At 44.9% G+C, this 25989-nt stretch overlaps 1 protein-coding gene across 1 annotated transcript in view; it reads left to right on the top strand.

Moving 5' to 3' along the window:
* LOC150066331 (protein O-mannosyl-transferase TMTC1-like) overlaps positions 1-24432 on the top strand; it is a 128071-nt gene extending 103639 nt beyond the window's left edge. Inside the window, 11 exon segments of the mRNA XM_090320013.1 lie at positions 2077-2190; positions 8312-8455; positions 12557-12665; positions 14947-15049; positions 16165-16300; positions 17036-17093; positions 17096-17251; positions 19351-19488; positions 20643-20765; positions 22260-22337; positions 23256-24432. Of these exon segments, the coding sequence (XP_090176139.1) occupies positions 2077-2190; positions 8312-8455; positions 12557-12665; positions 14947-15049; positions 16165-16300; positions 17036-17093; positions 17096-17251; positions 19351-19488; positions 20643-20765; positions 22260-22337; positions 23256-23396 (1300 nt within the window). The 3' untranslated portion in view covers positions 23397-24432.
* The last annotated feature ends 1557 nt before the right edge of the window (positions 24433-25989 follow it).

Below are 25989 nucleotides of genomic sequence, written 5' to 3'. Positions count from 1 at the left end.
GGCCATAAGACCCTTTGGTGTCTCCATACTCTTGAGACTTGTCCTTCTGTAATCTGTCACCTGAATTTCTTTCAGTCCCTGAAAAGCTCCTGCTTTCTTTTCTCTGAGTTCAGTGCTCAGAATGGTCCCTTGCCTATTCTCAAAAGTTAATTCAGTTCTTTTTGTGCTTCCCCCCCTCTCCCTCTCCCTCTCCCTCTCCCTCTCCCCCCTTTCTTTTGTTGCTGTTCCTGGTACTTAAAACTCAGAGCCCTGGATACTGTCCCTGAGCTTTTTTTTTTTTTTTTTTTTTTGCCAATCCTGGGCTTGAGCTCAGGGCCTGAGCATTGTCCTTGGACTTTCTCAAGGCTCGAGCTCTACCACTTGAGCCTCAGCACCACTTCTGGCTTTTTTCTATGTATGTGGTACTGAGGAATCGAACCCGGGTATTCGTGCATGCTAGGCGAGCACTTTACCACTATGCCAAACTTCCAGCCCCTACTTCTGGAGTTTTGGGTGATTTACTGGAGATAAGTGTCTTACAGACTTTCCTGCTCCAGCTGGCTTTGAACCATGATCCTTAGAAATCCAATCTCCTGAGTTGATAGGATTACAGGCTTGAGCCACCAGTGCTCAGCTCACTTGTTGTCTTTAAAATCTCAGTTTTCCTATCATTGCCATAATCCTATCACACTTAATTGACAGATGGTGTGCAAATCACTCCAATTGTCTAGCTGCCTTTATCTCGTCACCCCAGGAAGTTCCCAAAAGGGAGATACTTGAACTAATGTATATCTGCATCCCGGGGATGCAGTGCTGCTTACTGCACTGCAGAGGAATGCATGCAAGCCAATTTTACCAAACCATCAGACTTCTGCAAGAACTTCTCTAACCATTCTACTGGGCTTCATTTCTTCACGTGTGTGTGTGTGTGTGTGTGTGTGTGTGTGTGTGTGTGTGTGTGTGTGTGCGTGCGTGTGTGTGTGTGTCTTTTTTAAAATTGTTCTACACTATCCATTCTAGGGCCACACATGTGATCACTTCCCTGAAGGAACGCCAAATTTTCCACCCACTGTTTTTGTGGGCCCAGTGCTGCAGGAAACTAGAATCAGGGAGAAAGCAAAGGGTCTGCACAGCAGCTCTCATCTCAGCTTTTTCTTTTTGTGGGTCATGGAGCTTGAACTTGACCTGGGTGTTGTCCCTGAGCTCTTCAGCTCAAGGCTACTGCCCTACCCTTGAGCCAAGCCCCACTTCCCACTTTCTAGAGGTTAACTGGAGATAAGAGACTCAGGTCCTTTTGTGCCTGGTCTGGTTTTGAACCTCAGTCCTCAGATCTAAACCTCCTGAGTAGTTTAGGATTACAGGCACGAGCCACTTCGACCAGCTCCATCAGCTTTTGTGGGTACAGTGGCTATGGGCTTTGCCTGCTCTTGTGTGGTGTCCCCTCAAACCATGCTGTCTGTATTGACACACAGAGACCGCTGGGACCCTTTCACTGAGTCTCTGTGTAAAAGCCTGCTCCTGACATAGACATGAAAGGGAGTCAGGTCTTGTCTAATTCTGAGCCTCTTGCAAAGTGGGATTTCTCATCATGCCCTTCAGAATTCCCGAAGCTCCTGCCTCTTCTTTGGGTGAGGTACCCCCAGGTTTGTAACTAGCTCCTGAGAACAAGCCTCGGCAGATGACCACAGTGTCTTCAGGTTCAGGTGTGCCTCCGGCGTATTTTATTTTTAAGCCCTTCTAGCCAGCACCAGTGGCTCACACCTTTAATCCCACCCACTCAGAGGGCTGAGATCTGAGGATCACAGTTCAAGGCCAGCCCAGGCAAGAAAGTCCTTGAAACTCTTATTTCGAATGAACCACCAGAAAACCAGAAGTGGAGCTGTGGCTCAAAGTGGTAGGGCATGATCCTAGAGCAAAAAAGCTCAGATAGTGCCCAGGCCCTGAGTTCAAGCCCCAGGACCAAAACAAAACAAAGCAACAAAAAACAAAACCCTCTTTTTAAAAAATTTTATTTTATTGTCAGGGTAATGTACAGAGGGATACAGTTACATTAGTCAGGTAGTGGCGAAAAACTTCCTTATAATGCATGTATTTCAGGTCTGGAGTTGAGACTCTGCCGCACAATGCCAAGGTTCATTACAACTACGCCAACTTCCTGAAGGACCAGGGTCGGAACCAGGAAGCCGTGTACCACTACAGGACCGCCCTCAAGTAAGCACGTTGCCAGGAACATGTCCCGGAGGTGGCACCATGCTTGAGCTCTGTCTCAGAAGAGAAGCTCAGGGTTCCAGCCTGCTCTAATGTGGCAATTCTTGTCTATTTCTGATTCAATGTTTTATTTGTTTGGTTTTGTACTAGTAATATGCTTTTAGCTCAGGGCTTTATGCTTTAACTTAACTTTCTCCACTCTACCACTTGAGCCACTGCTCCACATCCAGCTTTTTGCTGGTTAATTGGAGTTAAAAGTCTCACAAACTTTCCTGCCTGCGCTGGCTTTGAACCATGATCCTCAGATCTCAGCCTCCTACATAGTTCGAGTTACAGCCATTGATGCCCTGCTGGCTTCTGTCACACTGTGTAAGAAAGAAGGGTAAATACAGAGATACCATTTTGATAATTTTCTATTTGCTGTGAGTAGAAGCTTGCCCTTATCTTCTTCGTGGAACTTGCTGAGACAGACTTCTGTCCCTCTCAGCTACTCAGCGCCTGCTTCAGCCACCTTCTGCATTCCCCCATTGCAGGAAGAGCCACCAGAGAAGGCAGGTTAAAGACCTTGGGATTTGATATCAGTTCCAGCAGCTATTCCCACTGCTCTACTGATCAGCGCCACCCTAGAAGTTGTGGTGGAATTTGTTGTAAAAGTTGAATCTATACTGTCTCTTGGATGTGTGTGGGGGAGTGTGTGCCAGTTTTGGGCCTTGAACTGAGGACCTGTGTATAGTCTTTGAGCTTTTTTTGTTCATGGCTAATGCTCTACCACTTGAACCACACTGCTGCACTTCTGCCTTTTCTGCTTTGTTTTGTTTTAATGCTTACATTGGAGACAAGAGCCTCCTGAATGGCTAGGATTACAGGCATGAGCCACCAGCGCCCAGTGTAGACTCTTATTTAACACCAAAAAGCCAGAAGGAGAAGTCTGGCTCAAACTGAAGTATACCACAAAAAAGCTAAGAGCTTTGAGTTCAAACCCCAGTACAGCATATATACAAAAAGGTTCACACGAGGGTATTAGCTACTTGCTCCAGCCCAGCAGGATGATTGAAACCCGGTCCCGTCTACAGAGAATCCACACAGGAACCTGGATATGGCAGCGAGTGCTGGCACGGGTGTGGTGACGGGAGTTTCACAAGCACAGATGCAGATCCAAAAATCACACAGCTGGACAGTCATTCTTGTTTTGTAATTCCTTGTCTGTCATATTTCCATGTACCAAGGCAGTTTTCTACCCATCCTATGATAAGAAAAGTAAATAAATAACAAAGTTCACTGTGGTCACTCTGGGTCTCTGAAAAAGACTGCTTACATTCACGGAGCCATTTAAACAAGTAGTGGCATTCATTCCGTGTATTTCCTCCTACCTCACAAGTTGGGAGAATTCCACCATTAGGAGTGACTCCTTTCCTCAGGACATCTGAAAGCCATGACTTCACTCTCAGAACCTGGGCGCTGGGCTGGGAGGAGGGAGGCCTTTGACATTACTCTTGGAGGTCAGATGACACACCCACCCTTCCAGTGGAGGGTGTGTCACATCTCTCTAACTTGTCCTTGACATTTTGTCTCCAAGGCTGTCTTTCATGACATGAATCAGAAGGGGGTACAGTGCCAAAAATACAGGGGAAAAAAAGTAGGAAGACATACTTTCTAGGTGTTTATGATCATTTTAGACAAGCCGGTCAGGGTGGAAGGAGAACAATTGAAAGGGTGACATTGATCAGAATGTATTGTACAATTCACAGTTGAACAACAGGAATGCCAAGAAGCTGAAACATGCTTTGGGCAGCAGGGGGGGGTAGACAGACAAATGGAGAAAGTAAGAGTGGGGCAATACTGTATAATGTTCAGTGTACATGTTTCAGAAAGGAATGAGGTGACTTGAGATGAGAGGGGTTACAATGGGGAGGCATAAACTGCCATGTCAAATTGCAAGCCCTTTGTACAACTACTTAAAGATAAATACTCAGGGCCCTGGTGGCTCACCCTATCTCACCTCAAAGTCAGCCTGGGAAAGAAAGGCCATGAGACTCTTATCTGCAATTAATGAGCAAAAAGCCAGAAGTAGAGCTGTGGCTCAAGTGGTAGAACACCAACCTTGAGTGAAAAAGCTAAAGGAGAACATCCAGGCTCTGAGTTCAAACCCAGTTACCAGTGTCCAAAACATATGTATGAAAACAGGTCAATAAAGTTAACAGATGTACATGGGTGCAGTTTAATCACATGCTCACTTGAATTTTGTGACATGAAAGAATCAAGAATTTTTTAAAATGTCAATGACTGAGCTGATTGAAAATATCCTGTCAACCCTTAAAACCAAAGTTTCATTTGTATATATTTCAGTCTAGGGAAATTTGGCTTTTATAGTTGTTTTTCTTTTCCCCTCTAGACCCAGTGTCCTTTTGGATTATTTTGTTGTTGTCGTTCTGCAAGAAGTAGAAAATAGACTTCCGATGGCGTGGGCAGCGCGTGTGCACGGGGCGCGGGGAGCCATGGCACCAGCTCTGATCTTCCCAAGGCGGCGAGCGGCGGGCAGCGTGGGTGGAGCTGGGGCCGAGGCTGGGGGCGGTGGTCCTGAGGACGGAAGCCCGAGAGTCCGGGCCTCCGCCCAGAGCGCGGCCGGCCCCGCTCCACAGCCCCCCCCACTCCTGGTCCCGCTCGCTCCTCCGGGTCGCGCCCCTCGCGCCCGGGCCCGCCCCCTCGCACCCCGCCCCGCCCGGCCCGTCCCCGCCCTCCTCGCCGCCCTCTGCGGGATTCCCGCAGCTGCAGCGGGGCCGGCGGAGCGGGTGGCGGGTCCTGGGTTTCGGCGCTGAGGCGCGCGGAATGTGAGGCCGGCAGGACGGGCCGAAGCGCGCGCGGACGCCGGGCCGCGCGCCTGGCCGGGGACTCGACCTCCCGGCTCGCCCTTGGAATCTCCCGCTGCCCCGCGGCGCGCCGGCGGGACCATGAAGAAGTTCTCGCGGATGCCCAAGTCGGAGGGCAGCGGAGGCGGCGGCGCGTCTAGTGGCGGGGCCGCCGGGGCGGGGGCCGGCGGCGGCGGCGGCGGCTAGGGCGGCTCCTCCGTGGGGGTCCGCCGGCCGCTACCAGGTCACCCTGGAGGAGTCGCTGGCCGAAGGTACAGGCGGCCGGGGAGGCGCGGCTCCGGTGAGGGAGGGCTCCGGGGTGTGGCCGCGGCGTTCTCCCGCGTCCTCCGCGTCGACCCCACTCTTCCTGGTTCTGCCGAGCCACCGGCGGGCTGGGGGAAGGAGTAGCCCGGGGGCCGTTCGCTGCCCGGCCGGCCCCGCAGCGTGCAGCCAGGCAGCTCTCCCCGGGACTTTTGAGTCCATTTGGGTCGTGGACGCGAGGAAATACACACAAGATGTCCTAGCAAAGTGATGTGGTATCTCGATGGAAGCCATGACTCAGGAGAGGGTCACATGGAGCGGGGCTGAGGCTCGGGCCGGGCCAGCTGTGGCTCAGGTGGGTGTCAGGCGACGCAGGGCACCGAGCATGTGGAGCCCGGGCTCCCTTCAGCCACCCGGTGACAGCTGCATACATCATCTCTCTCTCTCGTTTACTAACGTATATGTATACACGCACATCTGTATGTGCACACCCATGTACACGCACGCACGAACCAAGTGTGTGGGGTGCCTGGACACCGCCCCAAGCCCAGCTGCCTGGTTTTGGGGGGGGGGGGAGCACGTACACTTGAAGCCCATTTGTGTCTGTTAACTTAGGCATACGTCTTCTCTGTGGGACCAGGTACCATTCTTGCCGCCGAGGGCACGTTGAAAGATGAAGTGATGCTGGTTAGCTTTTCATCTGAGCCCTCCCCTTCTCTTCCTCCCTACCCCCCGTCCCCCCCCCACCCCCCGCCCGTGTTGGATCCTTCATTGTCTGAAACAGACAAAAGTAGTTTACTCAGCATTAGAAACAAAACAGAAAGCGGGTCTCAGACTTAGTTTTCTAATCCTGGTGTAATTGGCTTCTAGGAGACACTTTTATTTTTACTACATAGCCCACTGACCTTTGAGGTTTTTTTTTGTTGTTGTTGTTTTGTGTTTTTTTTTTTTTTACTTGCAACTGCAGTTGTTACAGACTAAGGATTCATAGATTTTTGGTTGTTGCTGATGAATGGCTCTTCTAAGTTCTAACGTTAGGAGAAAAGAAATCCAAGAGTGAAGTTTTGGGCTTTTCCAAGTTATGAAAATGAGTATGATTGAAAATGATGTGGTCTGAAAACAGAAGACTGAGATTCTGCCTCTACTTTTTGGAATGTCATCGACAATAGTAAATTAATGCGAGGAAACGGTGATTTTTTTTTTTGTATAAACTAAGGAGAGGGAAATCTTGGAATTATCTGGAGTAGATGTCCTTGTTTGGCAAACTACTTTCCAGCGTGTTGAACCTTTCTGTATGTTGGAGATGGGGAGGGAATACCTTAATTTTCAAAAGATTGAATTATGGTAATTAGTTTTGCTAGATTTACTACGCTGAGAAATTTATTACATGCAATTTATTATACACGAATTTCAGGTGTTGGTTTAGATTGGTTTGTAGATTTCAAGTGCACATGGATATTACTCAGAGGTTATACTTCTATCTTTTGAGTTGCATTAGTATTTGTTTGAAATGTACCTTGAGCAATGTTATACTTTCTCACTAAATCCTAGATAAGTTATTAGTTATTGCCAATTAAATCTAGTTTATGGACTAGATTTTGAATTTGTAACTTTCATTGGCAAAGTATGTTACTCAAAAAGCATGTCTTACACATGAAAAGCAAGAATGAATTTCAAAGGGACAGCCTATATTCAATCATAAAAACAAAAACTCTCTTTAAGTGCTAATATTACTGTTAAAATTACCCATTGGCCTTTTCTAGAAGTTTGTCATTTGTTTTGAAAAATGAATAAGTGCTTGGAGGAAATAAAAGTCGAAGGCTCTTAAAAAAAAAGAAGTAGAAAATAAACAGGTGGCTTTAGCAAAATTAGCCTCAAATAATGTGTGGAATAGAAATCTGAGTGCCAACTAAGGGTGTGTGAACTCAGAAAGGAAATTACAAATGGTAGCACAGGATCCAATAATATTTGAACAATGAAGTGTTTTATAAAGCACTAAAAGTATACAAAGTAATAACATTTTTACATCTAAACAGATGGTACAACATTTCAGATAAGTCATTGATATAAGTATGACACCAAGACTTTAGTTGTAAGCTATCTGTAGGTTAAAGGTTTTTTTTGTGTACCAGTACTGGGGATTGAACTCTTGCTCCCTTTAGCTTTTTTTTTCTTTGTAATTTTTTTATTGTTGTATAAAGGTTATAGTTATATAAGTCAGGCAATACCACATTTCTTTCTCTCTCTCTCTCTGTCTCTCTCTCTCTCTTTCTCTCTTTTCTTTCCTTTCTTTCTTTCTTTCTCTCTCTCTCTCTCTCTCTCTCTCTCTCTCTCTCTCTCTCCTTCCTCTCTCCCTCCCTCCCTTCCTCCTTTCCTCCCTCCTTTCTTTCTTTCTTTCTTTCTTTCTTTCTTTCTTTCTTTCTTTCTTTCTTTCTTTCTTTCTCTCTCTCTCCTCCCTCCCTCCCTCCCTCCCTCCCTCCCTCCCTCCCTCCCTCCCTCCCTCCCTCCTTTCTTTCTTTCTTTCTTTCTTTCTTTCTTTCTTTCTTTCTTTCTTTCTTTCTCTCTCTCTCTCTCTCTCTCTCTCTTTCTTTTTTCTTTCTTTCTTTCTTTCTTTCTTTCTTTCTTTCTTTCTTTCTTTCTTTCTTTCTTTCTTTCTTTCTTTCTTTCGCCAGTCCTAGGCTTGAGCTCAGGGCTCAGTCATGGATATCTTAAAAATGACATTTGCTTCTGAAGCTGAGCCCTAGTGGCTCACACCTGTAATCCGAGCTACTCAGAGGCTAAGATCTGAGGATCATGGTTCCAAGCCAGCCTGGGCACTAATACCATGAGACTCCAATTAACTACCAGAAAATGCCTAGATCCTGTATTCAAGCCCCTTCCCCCTCACCCCCCGCAAAAAAAAAGAAAGAAAAACAAGAATAACAACAAAACAAATAGGGAAAGAATTTGATGTAGCAGACTGGGAGGGGAAGCAAGAAGCCTGTGGAAATCATGGCTTAATGCTGTCAATCTTCCAGGTTGTATCCTTGCCAAGCAAGCGCTCTGAACAACTTGGGAACACTGACAAAAGACACAGCGGAGGCCAAGATGTACTATGAAAGGGCACTGCGTCTCCATCCCCAACATAACCTGGCTCTCTTCAACTTGGGAAACCTGCTCAAGTAAGTGCAGCACTGGCCAGCCAGGACCACGTGTCATGAGCCTTCAGAGCTTTAACTTAGACACAGCATCCTATGCTGCAACTACTGCTGTTTCTACATGCTGCTGAAAAAGAGTGTGTTCCAATATTGGGAGAATGTAATATTCATGTGTATGTGTATGTGTGAGTGCTGGGTCTTGAACACATGCCCTTGTACTCTCACTTGGTTTTATTCACTCAGGCTGGATTTTTACCACTTGAGCTTCAAACTGGTGAACTTTCCTACTTGAGTTGTCCTTGAATCCAGATCCTCAGATCTCAGCCTCTTGAATAGGTAGCATGAAAGATGTGAGCACCCAGCTTATATTTTCCTTTTTTAATAATAAATCTACATTTCAAGTGTATCATAGCAATCACTATATTGGACAGCTGCTATATTGGACCTTTGCTAATTTAATAACCTTGACTTTGAAGGAAATAGCATTCACTGTGCTGCAGTGAACCTAAGGAAGACATGATTCTGTCAGATGATCCTGGAAGGCTTGCCTCAGCTCATTTGAATTCTTGGCATCACAGCACAGACAGCTTTAGTCCAGGTCCCAGCGCAGACCTTGCTGCATGTGATCCAAATACATTTGGCCTCTGGTGCCATTTCGTGTGTCACTGAGGCTGTTCTGCTGCTCCATGCAGCTCATCTGTAGAGTGAGTGCCTGGCAAGGACCAGCTTCCTAATTTATATTAATAGCTGTTGGCTTTGCTTGGAACCCAAAGTATGAAAAAGGAAAGACAAGAAAGAGAAAAAAATAGAAGGAAAAATTACAACTAGCATAAAATTCTTATTGATGAAGAGAGCTGAAGTCCAGAGAACATAGTAAAGTGTGTCAATTGCGATATGATCGGTGGTGTTTGCTACTAAAATGGAATATGAGCAGATCTTTAAAAATTATGCAGTAGTTGGGTACTGGTGGCTTATGCCTGTAATCCTAGCTATTCACAAGTCTGAGATTTGAGGATCATGGTTCAAAACCATCCCAGGCAGGAAAGTCTTTGAGACTCTTACCACCAAAGAAAGCTGGAAGTAGAACGGTGACTCAAATAGTAGAGTGCTTTCTCTGAGGGGGGAAAAATAAATCTCAAGGATAGCACCTAGGCCCTTAGTTTAAGCCCCAGGCTGGGCACCAAAAACAAAAATAAACAAAAAAAATCATGGTGTATCTAGGTATGACTAGGGCATGGTGACACATCTAATTATCTAAGATTCCAACTTTGTTTTTGGTTGAAATGATATTATACTTATATCATGGCTGCTAATTAATTGTGCTTGAGTAATGTATAGATCCTGTACATTGTTAGCAAGGGAAGAACCTTGTCCCAGTGTTGCCTTTACCATCGTGGCTGCACTCCACACGGCTAAGGCAGAGGACAGCCACACAGGAAACCCTATGTCCAGAGCAGGCTTTATGAAGCCCTGTTCTTGTTTACATTCCCTTGCAGGATTGGAATGTCATCATTTTTTTCCATGCATAAATATTTTTAGCAGAGAACAATTACCCAGGCCTGACTCCTTTGCCAAGTACAAGAGTTTGCAGGCGTCTCCGGTGCCTTGTAAGTCATCCCTGTCCCCTCAGGCTCCTCACCTTTCCTGGGTTCACTTGTACTGGAGTTCCCAAGGCTAGGGAATGACAGAATGACTTAAAAAGATGGGGCAAGGAGAGAATGATTCAATTAAGGTACAATAGAATAGCAGTAGTCACTGAACATTTCCCTTTTCTTCTGGCCCTAATTCTCATAGCCTTATATAGAGCTAAAGGTCAACTCTACCTTTACACAAAAGGAAAATTCTACGTAGAGGTTTCGTGTTTTTTCCCAATACTTAAATTTGAACCTCAAGGTCTTACTTGACCTTTTTCGCTCAAGGCCGGAGCTCTAGTACTGGAATCATACCTCCACTTTGAGATTTTTGCTGATTAATTGGAAATAAGAGACATTCAAGTTTGTCTTCCCTATGGCCTCCAACCTCAAACCTCAGATCTCAGCCTCCTGAGTAACTAGGATTACAGGTGTGAGACACCAGTGCCTGGTATAGTCAGTTGACTCTTGTAGAGAAATTCTCTTAACTGTTCTGACATAGCTCATGTGGGACAGACTTCAGGTAGTAAGAATGGGTAGCCGTGGAACAATATTCAGAGGATGAATTATATGAATACAGTACAGTCGTGTGACTGTACTGACTCTGAATGTTGTATTAGAAAACTGAGCACAGCAACAATGATGTCTACTCTGTGAGCTGTTGTGTGAGAATTAAACGAATAATGTTCTGTGACATTTCATGATATACAGTCATTACTGAATCAATGGAAAGGGAAAGCATAAGCACACTGTTCTGTGGTGTTAATGCTTAAGCTGGCACTATAGACCATGCACTCTCCAGACTTCATTATAATGTCTAGTGCTAAACATTAATTACATCAGTGCTTGTAGAACTGCAGTCATCGCAAAATTATCACTGCCCAGTGTCTGCGTCTGACTCAAAGACATTGAATTCAGGATAAGAAGCCAGTGTCTCTCCGTGATACTGCCAGGAAAGAGAACCATCACACAAGAGAAAGTAGACATTAGAGCTTGATCCTCCATAAGAGCAAGTACAATCGCTAGGTAGAGACCTAAGTACAAAAGACAAAACAAGGCAGAAAGAGAGCCTGGCTGGGCCGTCAGGGCAGAGGCCCCTCCTGCAGGTTCTGCATTCCCCACTACGTCTTTGAGCAGCCCTGTGCGCGGGCCTCTAGACGTGGGGTCACCACAGCAGTGAGCAGTCACACACACAGGCTCTTGGTGCGTCTCTTCATGACCCATTGCCCTTGAAAGACAAGACTGACAGAGGTCTTTGCTGAAACAGGCACCAGTTAGAGGGACTAAACAATGCACAGAGATCTGTGGGCTGTGTGGAACCTCTGCTTGAGTCTGGGGACTTCTGTCCAACGATCTTGAGAGTCACGCAGCTCTCTCCTAGAGTTCCCTTATTAACCTTGTTCACCGAGACACCTCTCCTGTCTAACGGGAACTCTGCTTATCATTTTCTTCAATGAGTCTTGGCCATTTTATTTCTCCCCTTGTGTCTTTGAGACCATCAAGGCAATCCAGACAAAGGCCATGCAGGTTTTCAGCATCACAATCAGCCCAAGTTTTTAAGAAAATGCTCCTGAGGGCTGGGAGCATGGCTAGTGGTAGAATGCTTGCCTAGCATGCACAGAGCCCTGGCTTTGACTCATTGGTACTGCATACACAGAAAAAGCTGGAAGTGGTACTCTGACCTTGAGAGCTAGCCTTGAGAAAGCCCAGGGATGGTGTCCAGGCCCTGAGTTCAAGTCCCAGAGCTGGCAAAAAAAAAAGAAAAGAAGAAAAGAAAAAAATAGCTCATGAGGGTGGAGGTGTGGGGGGAGGGTAATGGGTACCAACACATGTGAAAGGGTATCAATGTATGTGAATTAATGCACCTTCTATCTGGCAAATATCATGTAACCTTTTTACTAATTACAATTTTAAAAAAAGCTTAAAAAATAGCTCATGATTCTTTGACAGCTGGTGGTCACACCATTTTCTGCTTTCATAAATTATATATGTATTTTTTTTCTTTTTTGGTGGAACCAAGAAATTAACCTTGGCAATTTGGCCTGGCTTATCCTGGATTGGTAGCTTGTTTTCCATTCAAAATTGTGTCTACCGTGGTAGAAAGAGGAGTTGAAATCATCTCCATGTCGTTGTTCACATTGCCACTGGTTTCACGCCACCCAAGTGGTGTCACCCCGTGGCCTCCCATAGGACCAGCTCTTCCTGTTCACAAACTCACAGATGGTTCAGGGGAGCTTAGAAAAGGTGCAGAGCAGAACACAGAAGGTAGAATTTGTAGATTCTTCCACAACTTCACATTTCTTTCTAATGAGAATTCACTCTCAGGAAAAATCTATTATTAGTATATTCACATGCTGTGATTTCATTCACATACAGCCAAATCCAGAATGAATTGCCTCATGTTTGATCGAAAAAGTGCAAATTCCAGATCTAATCAGAGGATTTCTGCAAAGTGTTCAAAACAGATATTCTTTTCCTTCTCTGTTATCTTTAGATCGCAGGGGCAAAAAGAAGACGCCATTGCCCTACTGAAGGATTCCATTAAATACGGCCCAGAGTTCGCAGATGCATATTCAAGCCTAGCTTCACTACTGGCTGAGCAGGTAAAGTTTCTTTCTCTCCCTCCCTCCCTCCCTCCCTCCCTCCCTCTCTCTTCCTTCCTTCCTTTCTTTCTTTCCCATCCTGGGGCTTAAACTCAGGGCCTGGGCAATGTTATAGTTAGATTAGGATACCATAACATATAAACATAGAGGATTAAGAAATATTCATCACTATCACTAACATGAGATGCTCTTGTCAAAAACCCAACTTACAGGGGAGCCTGTCTATTCTAAGATATAGATGATTTGAGATGGAGTCTCATTGCCTTTTCTGTCCATGCTAGATATGAACTATGCTCCACCAGAGCTCAGTCTCCAGAGTCACTAAGATTACAAGGCTTAAGCCACAGACATCCAGCTAATCTCTGTCCTTTGAGTTTCTGTCTTGGATGGCTTTTTGGGGAAGTTTTTGGCCTGCGTTCAGTGATTCCTAGCTTCCTGGTCCCTGGCTGTTGCTGCTTCCTGTCATGAACTCGAGTGAAGACACCTCACAGCCCCAGGGACATGGTGTCAGCACTAGCACAAGCTTCTTCTACTTAGTGGAAGACTGTACTCCATTTGCAACTGTGATTATCCACTAAGCCTATAGTTGGCAGTCAAGTGTAAAGGAGTCTTCTGGGATCCAGAAATCTGCACACATGAAAAATACCTGCTTCTTTCGATCATATTTTTTGAGTCCAAGGTAATTTGCTAATGGACATCTGATGAAACTACAGTTCTGGAAAGGCTGGTAAAATATTCTTCCCTCTCCAGTGGAATCCTAGGGGAGTTTCCTTCCTGTATTTCAATCACCCACAAAGACTGCAGAGAGACACGTGGAAGCAGGGACCAGTGGCTCAGGGCTGTTGTGCGCACTGCTCAGGCAGCTGAGCCCTGAGGGTCCCAGTTTAACCATCCTGGGCAAACAAACCCATCAAAGAACCAGCCAAAAACCACTCGGAAGGTAGAATGCCAGCTGAGGAAAAGTGTGTAAACCAGAGCAGGAAAGAGAGAGAGAGAACCAGTACAAGAGGGCAAAGCCCTCTCTGCCATTTGGATCACATTCACCATCTCTACTTTGAAATACCTCCAAACATGTTGAAAATATAAGTAGAAAAGACAGCTATTCCTGTCCCCAGGCTCCCTGTCTTCTCGTTCAGTTGCTGTCCCAAAGTATCCTTTTGCATTGCAGTACGGTCAGTTTTCATTAGAGGCAAATCCTGTTCAAGCCACGGCTTTCAGGCCTTTTCAAAACATTGATCCTATTCCATTGTCTGCCCAAAGGGAACTAAACACAGATGGGAATTATAAGGACAGTAAGCCTGCCTTAGTCTAGGATTTATTGCATCTGAGTGGGGTTTTGTTTTTTGGGGAGGTGCCACTATTTGGGCTTGAATTGAAGGCCTTGCTCTCTTGCTTGGCTTTTTGCTCTAGGCTAGCACACTAGCACTTGAGTCCCTCCTCTACATCCAGCTTTTCACTGATTAACGAAATAAGTCTTGAGGACTTTTCTGCTTGGCCTGGCTTCAAACCACCCTTCTCAGAGCTCAGCTTTGTAATTAAGTAGGATTACAGGCATGAGCCACTAGTCCCAAGCAGTATCTAGTTTTGACCAAGTGCAGTCAAATAACAATGATAAAATGTTAATGAGAAGTTTAAATAAGCAAATAAAATCTGAAAGAATGGTTTAAAAAAAATCAAAAGAGCTTCCAAAAGCAGTTTTTAAATCCTGTGCCCAAAGCCCAGCTCAGATGCCGCTGAGAAGGTATCAGCCATCTCAAGTTATTGCTTATTGCGATTAAATCATTATGATCTGCTAAAAATGTCATTTTGTGAATTCCCCCTCTTCCCAAAAGCAAGGTGATAGTGAACGAGCCTAATTAACACAATGGAGTGAAAAGCTGAGATGTGGTGGAATGTGGCAGGTCTGTAGAAGATGTGTGGGAAAGTGGACCAAGCAACCGATACACAGCGCTGGCCCATGCGGCCTGAGCATGCCCAGGAGTGCGAATGAATATGCGCCCTGCGCATGTGCGGTTCAGCCTTGATCCCTGACCACCGCCCTGACCTCTGAGTTCTGAGCATGCGCAGGTCTTGTTCCTTTGGTCTCCTTGGAGTTATGTGTGGACCCACAGAAACCACTAAAGCTTAATCATGTTGGCTGCAGTCCAGGGATTCCAGTTCATAACGATGCAGCTCAGTAGCTGACGTCTTCCCATCCCACCCCACTATGCAGGTCTTTGTTTCTGTGTATTGATTTTTGTGAAACTTTCTGACTTCTTTCTCTTTGTTCACCGTTGGAAAGGCGAGATTTAAGGAAGCTGAAGAAGTCTACCAGGCTGGGATTAAGCACTGTCCAGACAGTTCAGATTTGCACAACAACTACGGGGTTTTCTTGGTCGATTTTGGTAAGTGAAATTCAAGAGAGCCTGTTCTGTGAAGATAAACATGCTCTATCAAGCAAAACGGCTACAACTCAGATTATCCTTCAGGAATGAACTCCACTAGCCCAGCAGAATGTTCCCAGTTGGTAGTCACCCAGAGACCTCGGTGCTCTCATTTCCCACATGGCAGGCAGTGACCTTGATTTATAAGCTCTGGTTTCAGGCCAGCCTGGAGAAAAAGCTGGTGAGACCCCATCTCAGTTAGCACACTGGGCTTGAGTTTGCTGATGCCATTCCAGGTGCTCTGGAAGGAAAGATAGAAGTATTCACTGTTGTAGGGCATCCCACACAGAAGATAAGACCCGATCTAAAACAATGAAGCTAAACTGGTCACAGGTATGGGTCCACCAGTTAAGTGCTTTCCTATCCGCATATAATGAATACCTAGGAGTAATTCAGTGACACATTTAATGCAAAAATACTTGTTCTTATTACTAATAGACCAGCTACCCTGCAATAAAACACAATTTCAATTATTTTTTTCAATAGATAATGCTTGAAAATATTTTTCTTTTCTAGGGAATGTAAAACGTGTTTTATGCAGTATAAATTTACATTCTGGTACCTGGAGAAAAACTTTTGTTGCATACAAATTGGTATGCAATGCCCCCTGCTGGTGGATGAGCTACATTACAACAAAGCAAACTTACCTGTATGATTTAAACCTCTGCTTTATCGCATCAGTGCCCCCTAAAGTGAATGACACCTGGATGGCCTCTGTGACATAATGGCTTTTGGTGTCTTCTGTTCAAAAAAGGCATAATCGGGATGATAATGTGATCAACAAAAGACCAGCTCTGTGTAGAACTTGAGGCTGTTCTAAAGCCTTGGCACTCCCAAGCTTCTCTGGGGGGCTAAGAGACAGTAACTAGGCCCTGAGTTCAAATCAGGATAGACACACACACACACACACACACACACACACACACACACACACACACAATTGAAATCTCCTTGGCAGTAAAAACGTGTTCCCCATTCCTGGATCCAAGTGAGGCCACTATGATTGTGCTTCTAAAAGAGAGCCAGAGCCATGCAGTGACCACGGCTTTTCCTTTTCACTCTTCTCCTGGTGGCAGGGTCTCCAGAGAAGGCAGCTGCCCACTACCGGGAGGCCGTCAGGCTTAGCCCAGGCCATCACGTGGCCATGGTGAATCTGGGCAGACTCTACAGGTCCCAGGGAGAAAACAGCCTGGCTGAAGAGTGCTATAAACGGTACCGTTGCTTTTCTATACTGTTTAACTTTCCCAGATACTTTTGCAATCTCACATTAACTTTTCAGTAAGTTGAAACACACAGGCTCTCAGAATAGGGACAATTATTGCCAAGTTGAGCTACACCAATTCTTGTTTCCAAAGAGAACAATACAGTGGTGTAACTAGTGTCCTAAGAGTGACTTCTGTCTTCCTGCTGGTTAGACCAGGGGAGGAGTCCGTGTCTGTGGTAGTGAGTGCAGATTGTTCTGGATTCCATTTCAGAAGTGAGGGTGGATGAGGACTACATTGGCCTCAGAACACCAGCACGTTCATCTCCATTAAGGAGACTGTCCTGCTGTGGCTAGGACAGTCCAGCAGAGGGACAGCTGAGGTCGTCACGTTCTGGGCTGCTCACGACCAGCTTCTTATTAAACCTTGATCTGGACACAAAAAGACTAAAGAGGAAGCCAGCCACTTGTGCTCATGCCATTATCCTAGCTGCTCAGGAGGCTGAGATCGGACTGAGGTTCAATGCCAGTCCAAGTAGGAAAGTCTTGGGGACTCTTATCTGCCAAAACCTGGAAGTGGAGGTGTGAATCAACTAGTAGAATGCCAGCCTCAAGTGTAAAAGCCAAGCAAGGACACAAAGCCCTGAGTTTACTTCCCAATATCAGCACCAAAAAAAAAAAAAAGAAAAGAAAGAAAGAAAAAGAAAAGAAAGCAGAAGTTGAAGCAGAGTCTCAGAGCCTAGAAGTCCTTCTTCAATCTGCTTCTGGAAATATGCCTCTTAGAAAACAATGATGCTTTCTCTTTTCCCAAACGCAGCGCCCTGCAGGTGGCACGCACGGCTGAGGTCTTGTCCCCCCTGGGAGCTCTCTATTACAACACGGGCCGGCTGGAGGATGCCCTGCACATTTACAGGGAAGCTGCAGCACTACAGCCTTCGCAGAGGGAGCTGTGCCTGGCACTGGTGAGGGGCAGGAGAGGAGGGGCGCTGGGGATAGCCCCTTATGCACACACACGGGGCTGCAGGGACGGTGCCAGAGACAGCATCCCTTCTGTCCAAATTCCTGACTGGGTGCAGCCACCAGACACTACATCCATAGCACTTATGGCAGTTTCAGGACTCTCTTTGTCTCCATACCTCCCTCCTTTCGTTTGTCTCCTTCCTTCCTTCCTTCCTTCCTTCCTTCCTTCCTTCCTTCCTTCCTTTCTTCCTTCTTCCTCGCTTCTTTCCATACTTTTCTTCCTTTCTTTGTTGCCAGTGCTGGGAATTGAACTCAGGCTTAACACTCTAGTTTGACTTTTTGCTCAAGGCTGGTGTCCTACCAATTGAGCCATATCTCCAACCTGGCTTTTTGCTGGCTAACTGGATAGAGAGCCTCAAGGATCATTTCTGCCTAGAGTGTCTTCAAACCACAATCCTCAAATCTCAGCCTCTTCAGTCAGCTTCTTTTTTACTTGCAGTGCTAGAGATTGAACCCAGGACCTTGCACTTGTTAGGCAACAGCACTATCAGTGAGCTAAATCTTTGGCCCTAATTACTGTTATTGTATATATCACCATATCTATGCAAGCATGTATACATGTACATGTTCACATGTGTGTATTTATTTTCTGGCCCATGTGAGAATTACATATAGGTATCATTTTCCCCTGAGGTCTAAATATGTTAGCATATAGCTCTGAAAAAGGAGAAAATTATGTAGCATACCTGCAGGGGTGTGTGAAAGTCAGAAAAAACAGCTGAGCGCTGATCACTCATACCTATAATGCTAGATAATCAGGAGCTTATTTGAAGCTAACCCAGGCAGAAAAGTCCAAGAGATTCTTTTCTTCATTTAGCTAACATAAAGCTAGAAACACAGTTGTGTGTCAAGTAAGAGAGCAGCATTCTTTTATTTTTTTTGTTTTTGCCTGTCCTGGGCTTGAACTCAGGGCCTGGGCTTGAACTCAGGGCCTGGGCACTGTCCTTGGACACTTTTTGCTCAAGGCTAGAGCTCTGCCAACTTGAGCCATAGAACCACTTCCAGTTTTTTCTATGTATATTGTACCAAGGAGTTAAACCCGCGTCTTCATGCATGCTAGGCAAGGAGAACACCATTCTTGAGTGGAAAAGTCATATAGGAGTGCGAGTCCATGAATATGAGCACCAGTATACACACACACACACACACACACACACACACACACACACACACACACACAAATCAACTTTGATACCAATAATAATGTTATTTAAATTTTGAAATCTCAATTTTTTAGATATATCCAAATTATACTAGCCTTTTGATTACAATATTGTGTTAAAATTATAAGAAAATAGCCAGGAATGGTGGTCCACAACTGTAATCCTAGCTACTCAGGAGGCTGAGATCTGAGGATCGAGGTTCAAAGCCAGCCTGGGCACTCAAGATAATGATATCCAGTTAACCACTAGAAAATCTGAAGTGGTTCTGTGGTTCAAGGGGTAGGGCGGTAGCTTTGAGCTAAAGAGCTCAGGGACAGTGCCCAGGCCCATAGTCCAAGCCACGACTGACCCCCCCAAAAAAGGAAATTAGAGTTTTCTGCCACTTGAGCCATAGTGCTACTTCCAGCTTTTCTTATTGGAGATAAGTCTCTTGGACTTACTTTCTTGGGCTGGCTTTGAATTGTGGTCCTCAGATCTCAGCCCCCTGAGTAGCTGGTATTACATACGTGAGCTACTCGTGCTCAGCTTTTGTCACTTTTTTTCTGAAGAGGCAAAAGGCATTTCTCTGGACTAATGCTGTCATTCCTGCCAGTGACAGGCCTTGATGTAGACTCATGCCTATAATTGGACCTACCCAGGAGGCTGAGATCTAGAGGACTGAGGTTCCAGTGCCAACCCCTGCAGGAGACACCTTGAGAGACTCCTCCAAAATAAGCAGCTGTTTGCTGCACGTGTGGTTCAAGCAGTAGAACACTAGCCTAGAAAGGAAAGGGAGCAGATGGGAGGCCCTAAGTTCAAGCCCCAGTACTAGAAATAATTCAGCAACCAAGCAAGCAAAGGCATGCACCCTGAGACATGAGAGCCCCCTGATTTTGCAGGCACAGGTTCTGGCAGTGCTGGAGCAGGCAGAAGAAGCAGAGCAGATTGTGAGTCTCATGGTGGTGGAAGAGGCAGAGTGCCTCGAACGCTGTCGCCTCCTGTCCGCCATTTACAGCAAGCAGGAACACCACGACAAGGTACAGACCAAGCTGGGCCTGAGGAAGAGATGTGCATGTGTGTGGGTCTCCAGCTGAGTCCTGGTCAGAGGAGGGTGACTTCGTTAGTATTGGATCTTAGCAGCTTTGCACAGGTATCCCTGAACTCCTGAGCTCCTTTGAAATATGCTTAGCTCCTTCTTGGTCTTGCTATCACCGTTTTCTCAGGCTAACTCTGGAAAGTGTGGTATTGGTGGGCTATATCTTCTGCCTGGTACTGCGTGGAGTCCTGTCACAATCCCTTAGGGCATATCCATTGACCACTGCCAGGATTTTCTCTGATAGCCAGTCCAGTGCTGGACTCGTGCCTGCAATCCTAGGAACTCAGAAGAATCATGGCTCAAAGCCAGCCTGAGTACTAAGTCCACTGACATTTTTTTTTTGCCAGTCCTGGGCTTGGGCTCAGGGCCTGAGCACTGTCCCTGGATTTTCTCAAGACTAGGGCTCTACCACTTGAGCCACAGCACCACTTCTGGCTTTTTGCTACGTATGTGGTACCAAGGAACCGAACCTGGGTCTTCGTGCATGCTAGGCAAGCACTCTACCACTAGGCCAAACTCCCGGCCCCTCCACTGACATTTTTTTTTGGCCAGTTCTGGGGCTTGAACTCAGGGCCTGGCACTGTCCTTGAGCTTCTTTTCCTCAAGGCTAACACTCTACTACTTGAGCCACAGCATCACTGTCAATGTTTTCTGTTTATGTGATGCTGAGGAGTCAAACCCAGCGCTTCAGGCAAGCTAGGCAAGCTCTCTACCACTAAGCCGCATTTCCAGCCCCCCCTACTGACTCTCATTTCCAATTAACTAGCAAAATGCAAGACTGGAGACATGGCTTATATGGTTGAGCACCAGCCTTGAGAAAGAATCTTGGGAGAAGCTTTGGGGCTTAGGAGAAAACTAAGATCTGTTGGTGCTATGAGGGAAGTCTGCTCCACCAGAGGGCAGTGGGGACTGGCCCATGAATAGAACACATAGATTTTTGTCAGGGCCGTGAATGCTGCATGAGGAAATTGGAGGAGATGAAGAGTGTGGTTCACCCGGCTAATAGATGTGAAGAAACAGAATGAATCTCATCATCTCTGCTAGGCTCTCTTCATCAAGCTCCATTGATCAGTTCTCCCTATGCTACCTCTGCAGGCGCTCAGTGCAATCGACCACGCTCTGCAGCTGAAACCAAAGGACCCCAAAGTGCTGTCTGAACTGTTCTTCACCAAAGGAAACCAGCTGAGGGAGCAGAACCTTCTTGACAAAGCATATGAGGTATGACTCTTAAAATGATGCCAGTACATTTGTTGATTCAGATTAAGAATTCATAGTCTTGTGTGTGTGTGTGTGTGTGTGTGTGTGTGTGTGTGTGTGTGTGTGTGAGCACCAGTGCTGGGTCTTGCATTCTTGCTTGGCTCTTTTGCTCAAGGGTTGTGCTCTAACACCTTAGCCACAGGTCCACGTCCATCTTCTTCATGACTGGTTGGAGATAAGAGTCTCCCAAATTGGTTTATGTCGACTAGTTTTGAACTGTACCCTCCTATCTCAGCCTCTTGGTCATCCTGGATTTTAGGTATAGGGCATCAGAGGGCATCAGCACCCAGCTTCGCATTTCCTATCTATAGGTTTGAGATAAGATTTCTGCATAGTATGAAATCAAGAAATAAATTAAATACAAACATTAGGAAAATGCCACCACTCGTCCTGGTATCTGATAAAGTCACCAGTTAAAATTGCTGATGTTATAAAATTACACTAAACACAATACGGTAGATAGTAAAGTATCAGGTCATTGTGTGAGGAAGCTAGCAAATGACTAGTTATTGAAATATTATTTGCAAACATCAGTGGCGCATACCTGTAATCCTAGCTACTCGTGAGGCTGAAATCAGGAGGATCAGTGTTCAAAGCCAGCCTGGATACAAATGTCTGAAGACCACTCCCATCCCTAGAATCAGCAAAACGTCAGGCTGGAGGCACAGCTGAAGTGGTAGAGCGTCAACTGAGCAAGTACATAAGAAACTATGAGCTTAAACTCTGGTACTGGCTAAAAAATGAAACAAAATAAATGAAAAACTATCCCCTAGTACAACACATTGTGGCATTAATCCTAGGTTAAACTTCTTAAAAATTCTATGTTTTGGGTTTCTTTTTAAATTGTATTATAGTTTTTCAGTGCTGAGGATTGAACCCATAGCCTCATGCACGCTAAGCACCTGCTATATAATATGCTCTGCTTTGGCCTTCAGATTTTATGATTTTGAAAAAAGGTATTTTATTACCAACTCCATTTATGATAGAACATGCCTAAAAGAGCAGTTTTCTTATAGGTGGAGAAAGGTGTATGGGAAGTGCATTGTTACTACAGAAATCACCTGATCACCAGCAGAGGGCTTGCATTTCCTTTAAGTCCACAATGACAGTTATCAGCTTTGAAAACCAGAAACAACATGAGCCATGGCTCAGGCCTGTAATCCTAACTACTCAGGAGGCTGAGATCTGAGGATCGTGGTTCTTAACTATCCCAGGAAAATAAATTCATGAGACTCTTATCTCCAGTTAACCACCAAAAAGCCAGAAGTGGGGCTCAGGTGGACGTGGTGGAATGCCAGCCTTGAGCAGAAAAGTCAAGCAGGCTCTAAGTTCAAGCCCCGCCCAGGCACACAAACACATGTCAGACACTGACTTGGGTGGAAGGTGTTTCTGCAGTCCCGCTGGGTTAAATGCAGGCTCTCCTTTCCTAACCTGCTTTCCTCTTGGTGTCTTTAGAGCTATCAAGCAGCGGTGGAATTGAATCCAGATCAAGCCCAGGCCTGGATGAACATGGGGGGTATCCAGCACATGCAGGTAGGAGTATTGCTGCTGTCTTCTCTTCTGCTTTCGTCTCCATTTTCCTGCCCATACTAGTGTTTCATCTCAGGACATGGTTCTCTCAGCTTTTGTTTTTGCTCATGGCTAGTGCTCTTCAGCCACATCTCCACTTTTCACATTTTGCTGGTCAGTTGGAGATGAGAGCCTCACAAACTATTCTTCCCATGCTGGCTATCAATCAAGATCCTTACATCTCGCCTGAGTGGCTAAGATTGTAGGCAGGAGCCATGGGGGCCTGTTGTACTGGTACTAAGAGTTGATTACAGGCCATCGCCTTCTCATTTGCCATTTTCACTCAAAACTGATGCTGTATTTTTGAGCCATACCTCCACTTCAGGCTCATTGGTAGTTAATTGGAGATAAGGAGTCTTTTACATTTATCTGCCCAGCCTGACTTGGAACGTTGATCCTAAGAGCTTAGCTTCCTAGGAATCCAGATATGAATCACCAGCCTGCAACCATACTGGCACATATAACACACGCCTGGGGGGCAAGCAGATTGGAAGCCATCTCCATGTCAACTGTTTACACATGCAAAGCCTACATTAGAAGTTTTCTTTTAAGTTGAATGTTAGACTAATTCTTACTAAAAAGATCATATTTATTGATTCTTGTTTTCAGCAGTGGCTCCTTTAGATTTCAAAGGACAGTGCTCAAGCCTTTGGAGTCCTGAAGTCCTGGCCTCATCTCTGGATTCCTAGAGTTGACTTCTGTTTCTTTTCTAGTTCCCTAATGGCATGACTTGGCTTTTCAGATGATCTGGTGCTTCAAACAAACGGATTCTTCCTAAGCACCAAGCTGCTGGGGTGAAATTACAGGCAGGGCCAGGTCCCCATCTCCCAATCCTCCAATGGATTCTGAGAATCAGGTTGAATTGTTCTTCTTTTCCTCCAGGGAAACTATGTGTCTGCAAGGACTTATTATGAGAGAGCCTTACAGCTGGTTCCAGACAACAAACTACTGAAGGAAAATCTCCACAAATTGCATCGCCTAGAGAAACGATTGCAAGAAGTTAGAAGAAAGGACCACACATAGCCTGCTGGAATCCGCTCTCTGGGCCAGCACCGATGATTGGAGAGACCTAAGGCTCAGGCCTGCTCCACACCCCCACAGTACATCTGGACTCTGCCGCCCGACACTCACTTCCTGCCCCGGGGCAGCACGGGGACATCCACTGCTGACCCAGCCGAAGGACTTGCATTCCATGAGAAAGAACAGAGAAGGTGAAGAGTGGACATCAAGGCCTGAGGAGGATGGGAATCAGCAAGTAGACGTCTTACAGGTGGTTGTTTGGTTTCCCTCCCAACTTCCCTTGACATCTTCTCGTGAGTCGTTCTGACTAGAGATCTAATTTCAATTCTTCATTTAAACAAATTCACAACAGCTCACACAAGTTCAAAATGCTATAAAGGCAGAGTACCTCTTCCATTTGGGGTAAGGTAGTTCAAACAGCAGCAACAAAATCCCTCTAGGATCAGCAGATGGGAAAGGGGGAGGTCCATGGGGACATCTTCATCGAGGTCTGAGATCTAAGAACCTTGCAGAATCTACAGAAAAGGGCACTGTCCAGTGAGCTTTATCTAACATCCTCCGAAGGCTATTATTACTAAAGGTCTTCTGAGCAGTCATAAAATTCCCTTTGATGTAAGTTTTTTTTTAACTTACATAATATATTAAAAGGGAACCTTCTAGATCTGTATGTGGATATCTTTATCCCTACAGGAAAATGAAGGAGCTTGATACTCTTAATTCTTTATAGAAATGTTTTAAATCATTTAAATTTTATTCTGAGTATTACTAGAGGAAAGATTATACTCTAACATTACAAAAGTGCATTTCAAATTATATATGTTCCTACCTTGAAATATAATCTTATTTTGGTGGAAGGAAAAAAACAATATTCTACATAGAAAGTATTGAAGGTGTTAACTGAGAGAAATCTACTTTATTAGCTTAATTTCAAGAAATCATGAGATTATTTTTTTGAAAAATATATTCAACCAGGGAGGAATCTTTACAGTGCGTACAGAAATATTCATAGATGCTTAAGTCGATAGAAAGAACTCTATTTCTCTTGTCAGGCCCGAGAATGCCATGATTACATGAGTGACTGAAATGCAGAATCTGTCTACATTGATAATTTTGGAGATTTCATGGGGAATACTCCCAACACAGTGGGAAAAATATGTAAACTCATAATTTTGACAAGGTATATTTATATTTAAAATATAAGAAAGGTAAAGATGAACTTACAGTTTAACATTTATTTTTAGAGTTATTTATTTCATAACTTATAAAATATTTAATATATAAATATATATATATACACATGATCACTATCTTCTCTACATAGTGGTTTTCATGACAGCTCCCAAAACAAATCACCAAAAGTATAAATCCAAATGACAATTTACACTTTAAGTATCTGTCAAAATAATTGTATTGATAAATTACCAGCTACAATTAAAGAAATTAGGGGTCAGATTAAAAGAAAAGACATTTGAATAACTTGTCATCATCAAACTTGTCATTATAAAAAGCAAGGATAATTGCTAGTAGCTCCTATCTATAATCCTTTCCACTCAGGAGACTGAATCCAACCTGATCCAGCTAACAACCAAAAAGCCAGAAGTGGAACTGTGGCTCAAGTAGGAAAGAGCCAGCCTTGAACAATAGAGCTAAGGAAGAAGAAGCAGCCCTGAGTTCCAACCCCAGGGCCTGTACACACACACAAACACAAACACACACACAAAATAAAAAACACTGCCGGCAGTTGCTGTCCGTGGTGCTGACCAGATGCAGTTGCCCGAAAGCCAATAATCTCTCACCCGTGTAGGCCAGGGCAGAGGTAGACATTTCTGCTTTGTATACGATAGAAAAGGCATTTCCTGTCTGTGACATTTTTGAGGACAAGGCAAATAGAAATGAATGAGAAAGCTGCTTTGTAAAGAGATGATGGGAGCTGTTTTAAATGCAGGATGACAGAATTTGAATTAGCATGCATCTGTTTCTATGCCTCAGTTATCCAATATTGTATATATTGCCTCTGTGACCTTCCATGTCTGATAGTGTTTCAGTGTTGCATGCCAAAAATGTACCCAACATCTTCAAGTACTTACTCTTGTGAAATTTTGCTTTTAGATTCCCAAGGTCCCTCCAAAAATGTGCTGTGGTGTTTAGTATAAAATAAACCCCAAATTCCCAAATCAAAAAAGGGAACCTTGCTTAAACAGCAAGGAGGATCTTGGTACAAGTTCTCAGAATATTTTCTAGCCAAAGCTCATGCTCAGAGCGTACATAAAAGACGTGTGCTAGTGACTCATGACTGTAATCCTACTCAGGAGGCTGAGATATGAAGATTGAGGTTCAAAGCCAGCCTAGGCAGAAAGGTCTGTAAGTCTCATGATCAGTTAACTAGTGTGGGGTGGATATATGGCTAAAAGTGCCAGCCTTCAAAGAGTAACCAAGTGAGAATGTGAGCCCTCGCCTACCCTGAACTCAAGCCCTCGTAGTAGCATAAAAGTAACAGGAAATTTGAACCTTACTTTTCGGAGCAATTATGCCTTAAAGTGCTGCTAAACATCTGAGTATATATGTGTTTTGATTATTGAAGTGACAGTTGCATCCT

This window comes from Megascapheus bottae, chromosome 2, assembly GCF_031878675.1.
Source record: "Megascapheus bottae isolate mThoBot1 chromosome 2, mThoBot2.hap1, whole genome shotgun sequence".
Taxonomy (NCBI): Eukaryota; Metazoa; Chordata; class Mammalia; order Rodentia; family Geomyidae; genus Megascapheus; species Megascapheus bottae.
This window is presented reverse-complemented; position numbering and strand designations above follow the sequence as displayed.